The sequence below is a fragment of the Takifugu flavidus genome, chromosome 19 (genome assembly GCF_003711565.1).
Source record: "Takifugu flavidus isolate HTHZ2018 chromosome 19, ASM371156v2, whole genome shotgun sequence".
NCBI lineage: Eukaryota > Metazoa > Chordata > Actinopteri > Tetraodontiformes > Tetraodontidae > Takifugu > Takifugu flavidus.
In genome coordinates, this window is record NC_079538.1 from 2,899,715 (window position 1) to 2,913,806 (window position 14,092).

At 53.4% G+C, this 14,092-nt stretch overlaps 2 protein-coding genes across 4 annotated transcripts; one reads left to right on the top strand and one right to left on the bottom strand.

Annotated features, from left to right (window-relative positions):
- Positions 1-2,987: 2,987 nt before the first annotated feature.
- Positions 2,988-8,238, top strand: LOC130516190 (snake venom 5'-nucleotidase-like). The gene is made up of 9 exons (XM_057017068.1): positions 2,988-3,314; positions 3,864-4,086; positions 4,344-4,532; positions 5,317-5,514; positions 5,584-5,738; positions 5,826-5,934; positions 6,008-6,157; positions 6,272-6,472; positions 6,547-8,238. Exons 1-9 carry the CDS (start codon positions 2,988-2,990, stop codon positions 6,705-6,707), a joined length of 1,713 nt encoding a protein of 570 aa, XP_056873048.1. The 3' UTR covers positions 6,708-8,238.
- Positions 7,242-13,673, bottom strand: LOC130516189 (sorting nexin-14-like). Of its 3 annotated transcripts, none has more exons than XM_057017066.1 (28): positions 13,445-13,673; positions 13,153-13,293; positions 12,741-12,861; positions 12,599-12,669; positions 12,352-12,430; positions 12,218-12,261; positions 12,049-12,136; positions 11,866-11,950; positions 11,267-11,423; positions 11,108-11,183; positions 10,856-10,900; positions 10,702-10,782; positions 10,515-10,629; positions 10,284-10,439; positions 10,027-10,151; positions 9,890-9,948; positions 9,668-9,800; positions 9,415-9,601; positions 9,216-9,299; positions 9,045-9,145; positions 8,827-8,938; positions 8,673-8,713; positions 8,475-8,594; positions 8,260-8,377; positions 7,997-8,188; positions 7,835-7,930; positions 7,656-7,747; positions 7,242-7,587 (listed from the first exon to the last, which is right to left on the bottom strand). In XM_057017066.1, exons 2-28 carry the CDS (start codon positions 13,278-13,280, stop codon positions 7,519-7,521), a joined length of 2,775 nt encoding a protein of 924 aa, XP_056873046.1. In that variant the 5' UTR covers positions 13,281-13,293; positions 13,445-13,673; the 3' UTR covers positions 7,242-7,518. The 3 variants fall into 3 exon arrangements, with proteins under 3 accessions (XP_056873046.1, XP_056873045.1, XP_056873047.1); XM_057017065.1 differs by having other exon boundaries at positions 12,599-12,672; XM_057017067.1 differs by having other exon boundaries at positions 7,997-8,161; positions 12,599-12,672; positions 13,445-13,672.
- Positions 13,674-14,092: the final 419 nt, after the last annotated feature.

Below are 14,092 nucleotides of genomic sequence, written 5' to 3' on the forward strand. Positions count from 1 at the left end.
CCTCTCCTCTCCTCTCCTCTCCTCTCCTCTCCTCTCCTCTCCTCTCCTCTCCTCTCTCCTCTCCTCTCTACCTACCCAGCCCCCCATCAGCAGGAGGGTCCCCCTACATGAGCCTGGTCCTGCTCAAGGTTTCTTCCTGTTAAAGGGGAGTTTTTCCTTGCCACTGTTGCTTGTCTGGGGTCAGGCCCTGGGATTCTGGAAAGCGCCTAGAAACATTTTTGATTGTAAAAGATGCTATTTAAATAAAGATTGATTTGATTTGATTTGCGTAGAACAAACCATCTTTAACAATTATACTGAAAGGTTTTGAAAGCGTCACCCCTTAAACGTCTGAAACTCCCATTAGCTACTGTTTATTTCTTGGACTTTGCTGCCCTCTGGTGGCCCCGAGTTGAGCAGAACTTATTGAAACGCCACAATTTCTTTTTATTTGATTTGATTTTTTTAAAATAATTCTTGCCAATATAATCTAACAGTACAGAGCTCGGTGAATTAAAAGGTTTCCTAAATCATGGCTTGTAACTGATGAGAAATGTCCTTAACTCTTCTGATTCCCCCTAATTAAACGTCAGTTTCTTCATTTCTGCTGTTTATTCCTGCTGTTGGTGCCGTGACGTCACTACCGGGATGCCGGGCACGTGCAGTCGTCGCGGTCGTTTGTGTTTTTGTCTCCATTTCTGTAGTTTAATCATCTTTATTAAAACGACAGCATTGAAAGTTCTGGAAAATATCAAGAAATGAGGGACTGCTGCCCCCTGGGGGCCAGGAGATGTTCTGCATGTTCTCCCGGGGTTCTCGGCGGGTTCTTCAGCTCCTCCACAGGCCAAACATGCGTCTGGGTTGAAGTGGCTCATTTCACACGTGGATGTGAGCGTGAACTTTGTGTCGTCCCTGCCATGACCTGGAGACCCATCCAGGGTGGGACAGGCTCCAGAACCCCAGCACCTCCGGAGGAAAACGCAGCTCGAGGATGGATGGATGGATGGGTGGGTGGGTGGTGGGTGGATGGGTGGATGGATGGATGGATGGGTGGATGGATGATGGATGGATGGGTGGATGGATGGATGGGTGGGTGGATGGATGGATGGATGGATGGATGATGGATGGGTGGATGGATGGATGGATGGATGGGTGGATGGATGGGTGGTGGATGGATGGATGATGGATGGATGGATGGATGGATGATGATGGATGGATGGGTGGGTAGATGGATGATGGATGGATGATGATGGATGGATGATGGATGGGTGGTGGATGGATGGATGGATGGATCGTGGATGGATGGATGATGGATGGATGGATGGATGGATGGTGGATGGATGGTTGGATGGATGGATGGATGGGTGGGTGGCTGGCTGGCTGGCTGGGTGGGTGGCTGGCTGGCTGGGTGGGTGGCTGGCTGGCTGGCTGGCTGGCTGGCTGGCTGCTTGCTGGCTGGCTGGCTGGCTGGGTGGGTGGCTGGCTGGCTGGCTGGCTGGGTGGGTGGCTGGATGATTGATGGATGGATGGGTGGAGGTAAAAAGAAATGCAGAGAACTAAAATGTGCTCATTTTGAAAACATGTTGAGGAGAAGCCAGGTTTCCTCTCTCCTGTAGAACCGGCTCATTTCTCGAAGAGCTTCCTCCACATCCCCCTCAGACGGTGGTGAGGTCTTGCTGAGGCCTCCAGCTTCTGGAGGCTGTTCTCCAGCTGGGACTTCCTGGTGTGGAGGTGGGCGACCTGCTCTCTGAGGGCCTGCCTTTGCTGCGGGACGCTGGGCTTCTCAGTGCTGATCTTCAGCTTGTCTCTGATGTCTGCGCCCATGCGGTCGGTGTCCTTCTGGAGCGCCTGCACCATCTTCTGCAGGATGCAGCTTTCCTCTTCAACACATTGTTGCTTTTCCTCAGTCTTGAGCTTCTCCTCCTTCAGGATGTAGATCTCCAGCCTTAAGGCCTTCACCTCAGCCTCCAACATCTGGAGCTTCTCCTCTTGCTCATCTGCGTCGTCCTCGGTCATGGTTTGTGCGTCACATGTCTTCTGGATCATGAGGTCCTCAAACCTGCTCTCCAGAAGGCGGAGGTCTCGGGACAGGCTCTGGTTGATGGCCCAGAGGTCGCTGTTGTTCCTCCCGAGGAGCTCCATGATCTGCGCCTGCGGCGGCGCGTCCACGTGGACGGGGGGCGGAGCCTCTTTGTACCTGAGCAGCACCTGGTCAAAGAGCCTGGTGGTGTCGTCCCTCCATGCGAGCTTCGCCACCTCCCTGTGGTAGAAGAGCAGCTGTTCCATCATGCGCGTGTGTTTGGCGCGCAGGCTCGTGTTCGTCAGCAGCAGCTCCTGAGTCCGAGCGCCCGCCTCCATTTTGAATTGGAAACTTTGGTTTTATGCTGAAGGTGCAGCTGTTGTCTGATAGGTTGGCAACTACAAAGCAAAACCCTTTATACAACGGCTGGCCTTTCATCTCTGACATCAAAGACACGTCCGAAGTCGTCGCCATGGCGACAGCTGTTGCATCAGTGAATTCCAGAAACAAACGTGTGAAGGTTGAGCTTGAGGAGCGGCAGGTTGAACGATTCCAATGACTAAAGGTGGAAAAATGAGATCGATTTATGATCCAGGCCCCGCCCACTGGGAGCTGATCTATTAAAAAGTCTCATTTTTCAGTTCTCACACTTCTTCAAAGTCTGTCTCGTGATTGCCTCTCATTTCCCCCTAAAACCCCAAAAAGCTCGAAACGTTTTCAGAGATTAAAAAGTCGGTTTAAATTCCAATTTAATCGAACTGGGTGGTCGCGATCTAATTGAGAAACGACGGTCGTTAATGTTTCCATGGCGACCTGACGGTGACGCCAGAGGCTCCCTTAAGTTCGGGCTTTGGACTTTGTTTTCTGGCTTTCACCGGTCGTTGACCAGGTTCCTGGTTAGTTAACTAGTCCCCGGGACTGCCGGAGATCCTCCTCCCGGTCCCTCCCGCTCCTCCTCCCGCTCCTCTCGCTTTTACGCACGGGCACGATGGCAGCAGCTCCGGCGCGCGTCTCCCTCCTGGTGCTGCTGATGCTGGTCCCCTCTAGATCCTGGTCCTGGGACCTGGTCCTCCTCCACACCAACGACGTCCACGCCCGGGTGGAGGAGAGCGACCTGTATTCCGGGAAGTGCGTGTCCGGCGGGTGTTTCGCCGGTGTGGCCCGAAGATCCACGATGATCCAGCGGATCCGCAGCAGCCACGGGAACGTCCTGCTGCTGGACGCGGGGGACCAGTTCCAGGGTTCGGTCTGGTTCAGCTTTTATAAGGGAGCCGAGGCGGCACACTTCATGAACAAACTCCGTTATGACGCCATGGTGAGAGGACACGCGCGCAATTAGCCCAATGATTGACGTTAATAGGTGACTGATGAATGATGGGAAAAGATTCATTTACTGGGATAAATCAAGTTTCTCTTAGTGTTAGTTTAAAAAAAAAACACAATTTTAAAGTAACAGGTGTAGAGTCGGGAAAGATTAAGGGGATTGTGGGTAATGAATTTGCTGGGGTGTCTTCCAGGGCTCTGCATGTGTAAACACTCGTGACGTCAGCGCCCCAGGCTGCCTCTTTTTCTTTGATGTCAAAGTTTGATTTAAATATTTTAATCTTGTGGTTACACTCCAGCTCTGAGCGCCATTTTACAGACTTAACAAAATAAAACACATTTAAGTGTTGAATTCTGGACTAAATCCAGTTTTTTTTGCAGTGACCTAATCTCGGGCTAAATTTGACCAGCAGCGAAACTCGTTTTTGTCGTTAGCATCGGTCAATTCGCCGTTTCTTTCAGACCAGTTGGGCCAGTTTGCCTTCGAGCCCTCGGGGTCACGATCATGTGACCTTTGCTATTTAAACGATTCTGTCTTCAGGCGATCGGAAATCACGAGTTTGACAACGGCGTGGACGGACTCATGGCGCCGTTCATGGAGGACGTCCGGTTTGCTGTCCTCAGTGCCAACATCAGACCAGACGAGACTTTGGCGGCGACGTTCGGCGCTTCCTGTTTACCGTATAAGATATTTACTGTAGGCGGCGAGAAGGTGGGCGTGGTCGGCTACACGTCACAGGAAACTCCTGCGCTGTCCAGACCCGGTACGTCCAAGTCCACTGTTGACCACTTCCTGCCCCTCAGAGACACCTCTGGCTCTTCCTGGTGGACCGGGCCCTCGTGGGGCTGATGGACGAGAAGGTGTGGTGGAGCTCCCCCTGTCCTCAGCCTCTAGCAGCCCTGGAGTGTCCAACCAGAGGACAAATGATGACATATCTGCTGTCTTTGTGCTTCACCTGTCCTCAGCCTGACCGTCTGCGAGGTCCAAAGTGAAGAACACGCTCCTGATCTTCTGTTTCAGGTCCACATCTGAAGTTTGAGGACGAGGTGACGTCGCTGCAGCTGCAGGTGGACAAACTGCAGACGATGGGCGTCAACAAGATCGTCGCCCTGGGACACTCCGGCTTCCTGGTGGACCAGGACATCGCCAGGAAGGTCCGCGGGGTTGACGTGGTCGTGGGCGGACACACCAACACCTTCCTGTTCACAGGTGAGACCAAGTCTTTCTGAAAACGCCTTCGCACCTGAAGGTGTGGACGGGCTCTCTAATGTCCACAGTTTGGTTCCTAAAGTGAGCTGCTAACGTTGGCTAAGCTGTCGCTAACGTTGGCTAAGCTGTCGCTAACGTTGGCTAAACTGTCGCTAACGTTGGCTAAGCTGTCGCTACCGGAGGATTAAAACCTGATTTAGTCCCTCCAGCAGGAACAACATCCCAACAACATAAACTGATGTTTCTGCAGCAGTTTCCATGGTGACCGACGTGTTTGGTCTGTTTACGATGACTCAGGTCTCCTGACGTTTGACGTCCAGTGAAACCCAACCTCAGTCTGGCCGGGAAGGTTAGCATCTTCAACGGTTTCAAAAGCGTCTGAATATTCCAGCTCCAGTTGGGGAATATTCCACCAGAACTGTCCAGAGGTTCTGGAAGCCAGATGTGTCAGCGAGCAGAAAATATTCAGAAACTTGTCTAAATGAGGTCAGACCCACCCCCGCTGCTACCAGGCTAACTTTAGCCGCTCGCGTACAGCAGCCATTTTCCTCGGTGCCGCCCGTCTGCCGCTTTATTGAGGCGGTCTGTGGTTTCGGCGGTCCAGCCACCAACGCTCCTGCAGGGCGTAAAGGGCTGGAAGGGAACAGGTGGTTAGCGTTAGCTGCCACGTTTACGCCCACTGAGCAACCGCAGAGACCTCCAGAATAAATGTTTTCCAGACGGCGGGCGCCATGCGTGGGGGCGTGGCCTCTGGTGGTTAGGGTAAACTCCTTCCTTTTTCCAGGAACGCCTCCGTCCAATGAGATCCCGGCTGGTCCGTATCCGTTCATGGTGGAGTCCGATGACGGGCGGCAGGTTCCGGTCGTGCAGGCGTACGCTTATGGAAAATACCTGGGTTACCTGAAGGTGACCTTTGACCCTGAGGGAAACGTCGTGAGCTCAACGGGGAATCCCATCCTGCTGAACAGCAGCATCCCACAGGGTAGAACCAGCCGACCCAACAGAACCTGACGGCTCCTCCAGCTCCGTCTCAACCAAACGTGTTTTCCAGATCCAGATGTTTTGGCTGAGGTGGAGGAGTGGAAGAAGAACCTTGCAAACTACTCCAGCCAACTGGTCGGGAAGACGCTGGTCTTCCTGGACGGGACCAACCCGATGTGTCGGTTCGGTGAATGTAACCTGGGGAACCTGATCTGTGACGCCATGGTAACGGCTGTCGGAATCCTGTGAAGTCAAGCAGACTGGGAGCGCTGGTCCCGGGTCAGTTTGAGAGCCTCTTTGTCTTGGGTTCAGGTCAACAATTACATCGGATCTTCAGTCAAGAACGTGTGGAACCTCGTCGGTGCCGCCATCATCAACGGGGGAGGAATCCGCTCCTCCATAGACGAGCGCCACGGAAACGGTGGGAGCCAAATTTCCTCCAGGATTTCTCTCGCGTTTCCTCTCACGAGTCACATGACCCGGGCGCTCCGCAGGTTCCATCAGCACGGAGCAGCTGATGGCCGTCCTGCCCTTCGGAGGAACCTTCGACCTGGTCCAGCTGAGAGGCTCCACGCTGAAGAAGGTTTTCGAGTTCTCGGTGCGGCGCTACGGCCAAGGCAGCGGCGAGTTCCTGCAAGTGTCAGGTCTGTTCCCGCCCTGACGGACCCCCCCCTCCCTGACAGAACCCCCCCCACCCTGACAGAACCCCCCCTCCCCCGTTCAGCCTCCGTCCTGAAGATCAAAATCACCGCCGGCAGGTTTTCAGGTGCAGTTCGACGTCTCCAAGCCTCCGGGGAGCCGCCTGAGGAGCCTCCACATCCTCTGCACCAGCTGCCGGGTCCCTCGGTACCGGCCCGTGGAGGACGCGGAGGTTTACACCGTGGCGGTGCCAGAGTACCTCGTGAGCGGCGGCGACGGCTACGCGGTGATCGCGGACGAGATGATCAAGCACAACAGTGGTGAGACGTTGGGGGGGGGGGGGGGTTCTGGTGGGATCAGCAGAACCTTCACCACTGGTCTTCTCCCTTCGCAGGAGACTTGGACGTTTCCGTCGTGTCCCGCTACATCAGCCAGCGCAGGCTGGTTTTTCCGGCCGTGGAAGGACGGATCAGCTTCTACGGCTCCGCTTCCGGACCGGGACGCGGCCCAACACTGGTGTTACTGGGATCACTGGTGCTGCTGTGGACCGTCTGAGGGGGCGTTGACAACAGCGCTCGTAGATGTGATGTGCAGTAACCATGTGAAGCAGGGCATTGTGGGTAGCTGTACCTGTCATCCATAAACACGCTCGATTAACTCCACCTGTGGCCATTTTCTCTAAACCGCCATGAGTTCAGAACCACGTTGTCTGGATCAGGTCCAGCTGAACCCGTCAGGTCCAGCAGCTGGACTCAGATTCTGGAGCGTTCGGTGTTTTTGAAGAGGGAACAAGGCGTCCTCTGTGGGGCCCCGTCTCCACGACAACGCGCGCCGCCGAGTAACGCTCCGCATTAATCTGCTCAGGAAGCGGAACGCAGCTGGCAGATTCCCGTTTCCAGCCGAAGGGAGCGAGGGATGAGTTTCTACACGCGTTACCCGTTTCCCTCGGCCTCTTCCCTCTTACAAAATTAGACCAACATTAAAAGGAAGCGCCAGCGTTCATGTCCCGACCTTTGACCTTTCCCGTCGAGGTCGCTTTATCGTGAGCTAAATAATCTGAGATGAGACAGGAAGGATGAAGACAGCCAGTGAGTTTCTAATAAATATTTAATAGTCTGGAATGCTAAGCTAACTGTGGATTATTGCACTTGGTCCTTTGATCTGGGCTCTTTGCTCAGCGAGGAGGAAACTTGAAGATGATCACTGATCAGAATCCGTCCGATTATGTGATCATTTCCGCCCCCCATGGAAACATTCAGACGATTCTGATTCCACCGGGAGATTCCAGCACTGGTACCGAGCAGCTTTGGTCGGTCGGTCGCACACGTGACCACAAACGGCTAAAACGATAGCGGGAGCCCACGGGTCACATGATCGCCTGAGTGAGCTCAGGGAAAAGCTCCTGCAGGGCGATGTCCAGCAGGACGTAGGTGACCTGGGGAGGCAACAGGAAACGCTGAGTAATGCACACCTGCCCCCCCCCCCCCCTCGCCCCCTCCTCACCTGTTTGTTGAGCAGAGGCTGCTGTAAACCATCGAACAGTAATCGCACGCCTTCGTATTTGGCGTCTCCTCCGATAAATCTGACGACCGACTCTGAAACGGAGACGGTCTGGGTGAGCTGCTCCCGTCTCCCCCCTCTGAGGAGGTGCGACGGGTCTGGGGTGTTGAGCCGTGACCCACCTGGTAAATAGTTCATCATCTCCTCAAAGGTCTGCCTGGCTCTTGCTCGTCTGTCCTGGAGGCTTCGCTGGCCGTTCCGCTCACAGAAGACGGCGTCTGAGCAGAGAAGGAACCGCTGTTGTTGTTGTTGTTGTTGTCGTCACCAGGTCAACGTGTGGTTACCTCTGAGCTGCGTGATGAGCGACACCAGCCGGTGCTCCTGCAGGACCTGCTCCAGCTTGGACCGCATGTACTGCTGCATGTAGGCCTCAAACGTGTTCTTCACCAGGATCCTGCCTGCGGCCAGAAGGTGGTGCAGCCAGTCCGGCACGCGGAACACCGTCCGAGCTGGGAACCACACCACCGACACGTCACCTTAAGCCACCGCTCCAATTTAACCTCAAATAAAGCGTTTTGAAATGAAACCGTTTGGACTGTGAACTCACCCATGAACATCATGTAGTCGTACATGCCGTCGACACGGACCGTTACCGTGGAGCTGTGGCGTTTCCGTGCGGGACGGTCGGACCTGCTGGCGTTGTTGTGGAAAATGTCGCTGAAGAGCTGCAGGTCAGAGGTGACGGGTTAAACTGTGGGACATCCAGGCGCCCCCTGGTGGCCGTCTCCAGCGTCACAGGCGGAACGTGACCTCTGACCTCACCTTCTTGTAGTTCTCGGTGGACGGGCTGAGGATGGTCAGTTCGGGTCTGCTGGGCTTGGGTTTGGGAGACTCGCAGGAGTTGAAGAAGGACTGGATGAAGGGCTCCAGGTTCTGACCTCTCTGGAAACCAGGAGATCAGAGACGTTAGCGTGGGGGGGTTGAGCTGACGGGTCCTGATGGAGGGCGGATGGAGCTCACCTCCTTCATCAGCTTCCCTGGAACAGACTTGAAGATTTTTCCTGTGGAACGACAGAAGAGAACTAAACATCTGAGATCAAAGCCAACCGTCAGACCATGAAAGAACAGGTGATCCGACCAGCTGGGGGAGGTGGGAACTCAGTAATGATCGTACCCAGTCGGACATCAGCCAGCGTCTTGTCCAGGAACTGAGATTCCTCACTGTGAGGAGACAGGAAGTCCGCCAGCAGCTGACTGTTGCTGAGCTCTGGATGCTTCAGGAGTCTCTGGACACACACACACACACACACAGATGATCTGTTGGTCTTTTTAGGTGAATCTGGTGGAAAATGTCAGATTATTTCCGCGTTCACTCGTCCTCAAATCAAATACCTGCAAATATGCCTCAAATTCCTCCCGTTTGGAGACAAGGAACTCGTAATTCTTTGGTCCAATCAGTCTTTTGGATGGAAGCTGAGCGTCAACAAATGTTCCTACAATCATCAACGACAGACGTGAGGCTGCAGGTGTGAGCAGCATCTGCTCTCTGGGGTTAAACCTCACCGTGGAACTCTGTGAGTCTGGACTCCAGAACGTAGAATTCCAGGTATCGCCTGTCAACGGACCACCTCTCCGTCTGATGACCCACTGAGACGGACGAGACCACAGTTCAAGAGGAATCAACGTATCTTCAGGGTGAGGGCGAGACGTTGCCACGGCGATTTCGGCGGCTGACGGCGGTCCTTCGGGTCCTTGTTCTCACCTTCCTTCCTGTCGTGGCGCTCCACGTCGATGCAGAAGACGGGGATCTTCTCCCTCTTCAGCTCGTCGTCGTAGCTGTGGACGTTGGGGATGTTGATGCTCCAGGCCGACAGGTTCCGCAGCGTTCCCGACCCGCTGGTCGGCTCGGCGGGAGAATCGTCCTCCATCACCATGGTGGCCTCCTCCACCTGCAGGACACACCTGGTGTTCACGCCTGGACACCGATGACCGATGAGACGGAGCCGTGCTCTCACCAGGTCGTCATCCAGCTCAGTTGTGGCGCTCGGCGGCAGCATGGCGCCCTCTACTGTCGTACTCTTGAACACGCCTTTGATTCTGCTGCCAATCCTGCTGATGCCGAAGGACTCCCCTCGTTTGGACAGATTTCTGGCAGAAACAGAAACAGAAACAGGGCGAGTCAAGCGCTGGCGTCCCTGCTCCTCGGAGCCGTGCTGCTGCGCTACAGCGGGACACACCTGCTGATTCTGCTGCTCCGTGCTGGAGAGTCGGATCCTTTCAGGAGGTGTCTGAAGTACTGAGCACAAGATCAATCAGCCTACGGAGGATCAACGGTCTTTAGCAACAGACTGAGCAGCACGAGTGCTTGTTTTACTTCGTCGCTGTGGCAGAACATGGGCGTGAAGACGCTCTCCAACAGCGCCAGCACGTGTTCGTAGGCCTCGAACAGGCAGCGCATGGTCTGCAGCTTCACCACGTCGCTGTAGGGACCTTCAGCAACTGACAGAGACCAACACAGACACAGGAGGGAGACAGACTGAACGCCTGGACTTGAGGGACGTCGTGACGGTTCAGAGGAAGCTCTCCGCTCGTGTCTGGGTGGGACTGAACTGACAGGAAGTGTCCTCTTACTGTTCCTGATCTCCTCCACAATGAACTTGTCGAAGTTGATCTTGTCGACGCTCTCGTCCAGGCAGTAGGTCTGGTAGATGTGCAGCACCTCCGTGTGCAGACGCTGCAGCTCGGGGTCGCTCAGGTCTGGACGCAGGATCCTGTCGTTGAACTCCTCTGGAGGAGACCACGCTCACGGTTGGTGCGGTACTGTAATGCGTCTGATGTTCTGGGCACGGTCGGCGTTCTTACCCACGGCCAGGCAGAACTGCAGCACGTGCACGGCTCCTTCCTGCTTCAGGAAGTTCATGAAGCGAAAGAGGAGGTCCTGCTGGGCTCGGATCTCCTTCAGCTCCAACTTCAGCACCTGCGTAATCAGAAGATCGGACCAGTCGTTCTCTGAAGGACAGAACTACAACGGCGAGTTTGAGTCACTCACGGACGGCTTCTTGTTGCCCACGTCAGTAAATTTCTGTAGAAACGGAACCAGGGGAGACGGAGGTTCTGTGGCTGGTTCTGGCTGCAGGAACACATCACAACCTATTAGCAAACTTAACAACAAACTGTGTCAATACCGGCTGGTTTCCACTTACTGGAGTGTCATCAACAAATATCAGCACCAAGAAGTTCACAGTATCCTGGAAGCAGAAGACACGTGAGCAAACCCGACCCTCAGAACCGCTCGTTACATTTAAACCTCACACATTATTCACTGCTGTGCTGCCCCCTGCTGGTAGTACAGCTGGGCTCTGCGTGCGTGCGTTGCTAATGTTGTAAAGCGATTTAACGTCTGTTGCGGGACAGATCACTGATTCTATGGATTCCTCCAAGTGTGATCGACTCACGGGGTCAGCCATGAAATCCATGGTTGGTAACAAGACGGATCCCGTCATCACCTCCCGAAGCAGCAGCGCCAATGACCTGAACGGAGATGAGCAATACGCAATTATTGAGTTTAACCAGACTCCATCTCACTGATTTAACCGATCGCCGATCAGACGTACTTGCAGTCTGTAGCCTTGGGAGGCATGACGAAGGGGAACAGCATCTCTGTCAGCTGCCTCAGATACAGCAGCTCGTCTCTGCGGCTGCGCAGAGCCACGTGAAGGTCAGCGCCATATTCCTCCAGAGCTGCCTGCTGCAATCCTTCAGTGTTCCCCACTGCACGCAAGCATGAGAAACAACATGAAGCAACATGATTTCAGCTCCACCTGAGCTGAAATCACTTCCAGAAGTGGTTTTAGTGTTGCAGATAATATCAGTATTATGTCATGATAAGCAAAGATATAATTAATTTTTTTTAAAAACATTTAAAACATCTGATTCTGCATAACTTTAATGTTTACAGCTCCAGAAGAATCATGTTCGAATCAGTAATAAACAGTGAAGTGCTGCCCCCTCGTGGTGCATCAGTGGAACAGCCCGTCAGAATGTGGGTGTAATACCGAGACTGGTCGGTGGGGGCAGCAAGAGGCTCACATGAGTCTATCTGCTGCTGGTTTGTAATAAACCAACATGGCTGCAGCAAATAAGGGAATTGTGCTTTTAGTGAATATTTCCGTGACATGATTTGAACTAGAGAGGAAACAAAAAAGCATTCCACCTTTTTCTCGAGCTCTTGCGATGACTTCAACATGCTTCAACGCAGCCTTCAGCATTTTATCTGCACACACAGCCGGAATGTCGACCTGCCAAGAGCAACGCAGGACAGGAGGACTCAGCCCTGAATTCATTATTAAACAGATTTAATAATCAAAATCAGTAGGCCAACGAAAGCTTTGAGCACCTTCTGAGCTCGGCGGACAACAACTGATGCGAAGAAGCGGAAGGTCATCCTCAGCTCATCGATGCACGCTTCGTCGTCTGTGATGTCCCTGAAACCAGAGGGGCGGAGTGTCACAAACACACGTGCACGTTCGTGTGTGTGTGTGTGTAACCCCAAGGGTTCGACTTACCTGTACCAGGGGTACACAAAGTTCTCCAGAACCAACTCAAACACCTGCAGGAGGGTCAGAAAATCCCTTATTTCTATTCAAACGTAGAATAGAAATAGAAAAGAGGATCGTAGCGTGAAGCGGCTGACGGTTACCTCGGCGACAGAAGCATCCACCTTTGAATGAACCTTCAGGTCCAACCACGGCTGGTGGTTTTCAAGCAGCAGAGTCGGCCTTCAAACAGGAACATATTTGATTATTACCATGACCCCCCACAGCCCCTGAATTGGTGAGGGTTCTGAGGTGGGGACAGAGTAGCCGGTGATCACCCCCAACACCAAACCAGTTTCTCCTCGTGTTCGGCGTGGATGGGCTGCTGAGAGCTCACGTGGTTTCACATACCGATGGCGTTTGCACTTGATCTTCCCACAGACGGCGCAGCTGCTGCCCAGAGGAAACAGCTCCTGATCCTGCTGCTGTGGGAGGAGAAGCAGTCAGGAAGAGCCTCCAGAGGACTGAACGCACCTCAGGGCGACGCTCTTACTTTGTTCATTGGTTTGATGGTGAAGAAGATGTTTGGGAGGAGCGTCTCAGGCCCGACGGAGCAGTAGAACGTGACGACGCCGGCCAGGAACGACCAGAACACCATCAGGACGTGGAGGTAGCTGCGTCGTTGATGAAGGCGTTACCATAGAAGAAGAGCAAAACAACCGCCTCAGACCTTCTGCAGTCATGACGTTTCAGCCCAGATTCAGGCGTCAAATAGTTTTACACCCAAGCAAACACACACGAATAAACGCCGTCATGAGCCAGCAGGAGAGGATCAGACCCTCGTTTTAGAAGTTAGATTACAAGAGTAGATTTACAGGGTTTATTTTCGCCTGTAAACCATTTTAATCAGTGTAGATGATGAAAGACAGGTGTCACATGACCCACACACGTCAGAGGGAGATTACCTGTTGAGCAGCACCGTCAAAGAGATAAGAGACAACATGAGGAAGCAGAAAACAGGATACTGTCGTCCAGCTTCCCTCAGAACGTCGAACTTCAATCGACGCTTCAAGTAGGTTAAAATCCCCGTCATCCTCCGCGGTGACCTGTTGATAGAAAGCACAAACACGTTAACACGTCATTTACCACAGTTAAAGTTGGATGAATTGGATTTTTTTTTTTTTTTGGATAAATCTTTGCAGTAGTGATAACCATTCAGGGTTCAAATGAAACCAGTCAGAACTCCCGACTGCTCACCTGTTTAGCGTCCCGAGCTTAAGCTAGCCGCAGGCGGCCTCGACACACTTACGGTGACAAAACTCTCCCAGCCCCGCTTCATTTACCGAGACACATTTCATTCACGGAGGAGGTCGTCGGTCGTTAGTTCGGAGCTGTTTCGGGCTGCAGCTCCATGTTCTTGTTTGTTCTGTGGAAGAAAAATCCTCCTGACTTCCGCAACAGATGGGCCGGTCTTTAATCTGAGCCGGGTTGCCAGGTAACAAATAAACCCGTAAAAGTCAAATCAAATCAATCTTTATTTATATAGCGTCTTTCACAATCAAAAGTTTCAAGGCGCTTTCCAGAATCCCAGGGCCTGACCCCAGACAAGCAACAGTGGCAAGGAAAAGGAACTCCCCTTTAACAGGAAGAAACCTTGAGCAGGACCAGGCTCATGTAGGAGGACCCTCCTGCTGATGGCCGGTTGGGTAGGGTAGGGTAGGGTGGGGTGGGGTGGAGTGGAGAGGGAGAGGGAGAGGGAGAGGAGGAGAGGAGAGACCAGACCATGACCCAGTGGGGGGGTGACACAGGCCGACGCCATACAACACGGATTTACTGTCAACGATTTTAACCGGCAAAGGTAATCGAATCTTCACGAAATGTTGCCAAACTTATTGATTGGTAGCG

Bases quoted from the DNA above. Each gene is read 5' to 3' on its own strand.
- LOC130516190 (XM_057017068.1), top strand. From the start codon at position 2,988: ATGGCAGCAGCTCCGGCGCGCGTCTCCCTCCTGGTGCTGCTGATGCTG. The intron at 3,315-3,863 runs GTGAGAGGACAC...TTCTGTCTTCAG, and splicing joins AACTCCGTTATGACGCCATG to GCGATCGGAAATCACGAGTT. The intron at 4,533-5,316 runs GTGAGACCAAGT...TCCTTTTTCCAG, and splicing joins CAACACCTTCCTGTTCACAG to GAACGCCTCCGTCCAATGAG.
- LOC130516189 (XM_057017065.1), bottom strand. From the start codon at position 13,280: ATGACGGGGATTTTAACCTACTTGAAGCGTCGATTGAAGTTCGACGTT. The intron at 9,949-10,026 runs GTAAAACAAGCA...TCTTGTGCTCAG, and splicing joins TGTTCTGCCACAGCGACGAA to TACTTCAGACACCTCCTGAA. The intron at 8,378-8,474 runs GTGAGGTCAGAG...TCTGACCTGCAG, and splicing joins CCACCGAGAACTACAAGAAG to CTCTTCAGCGACATTTTCCA.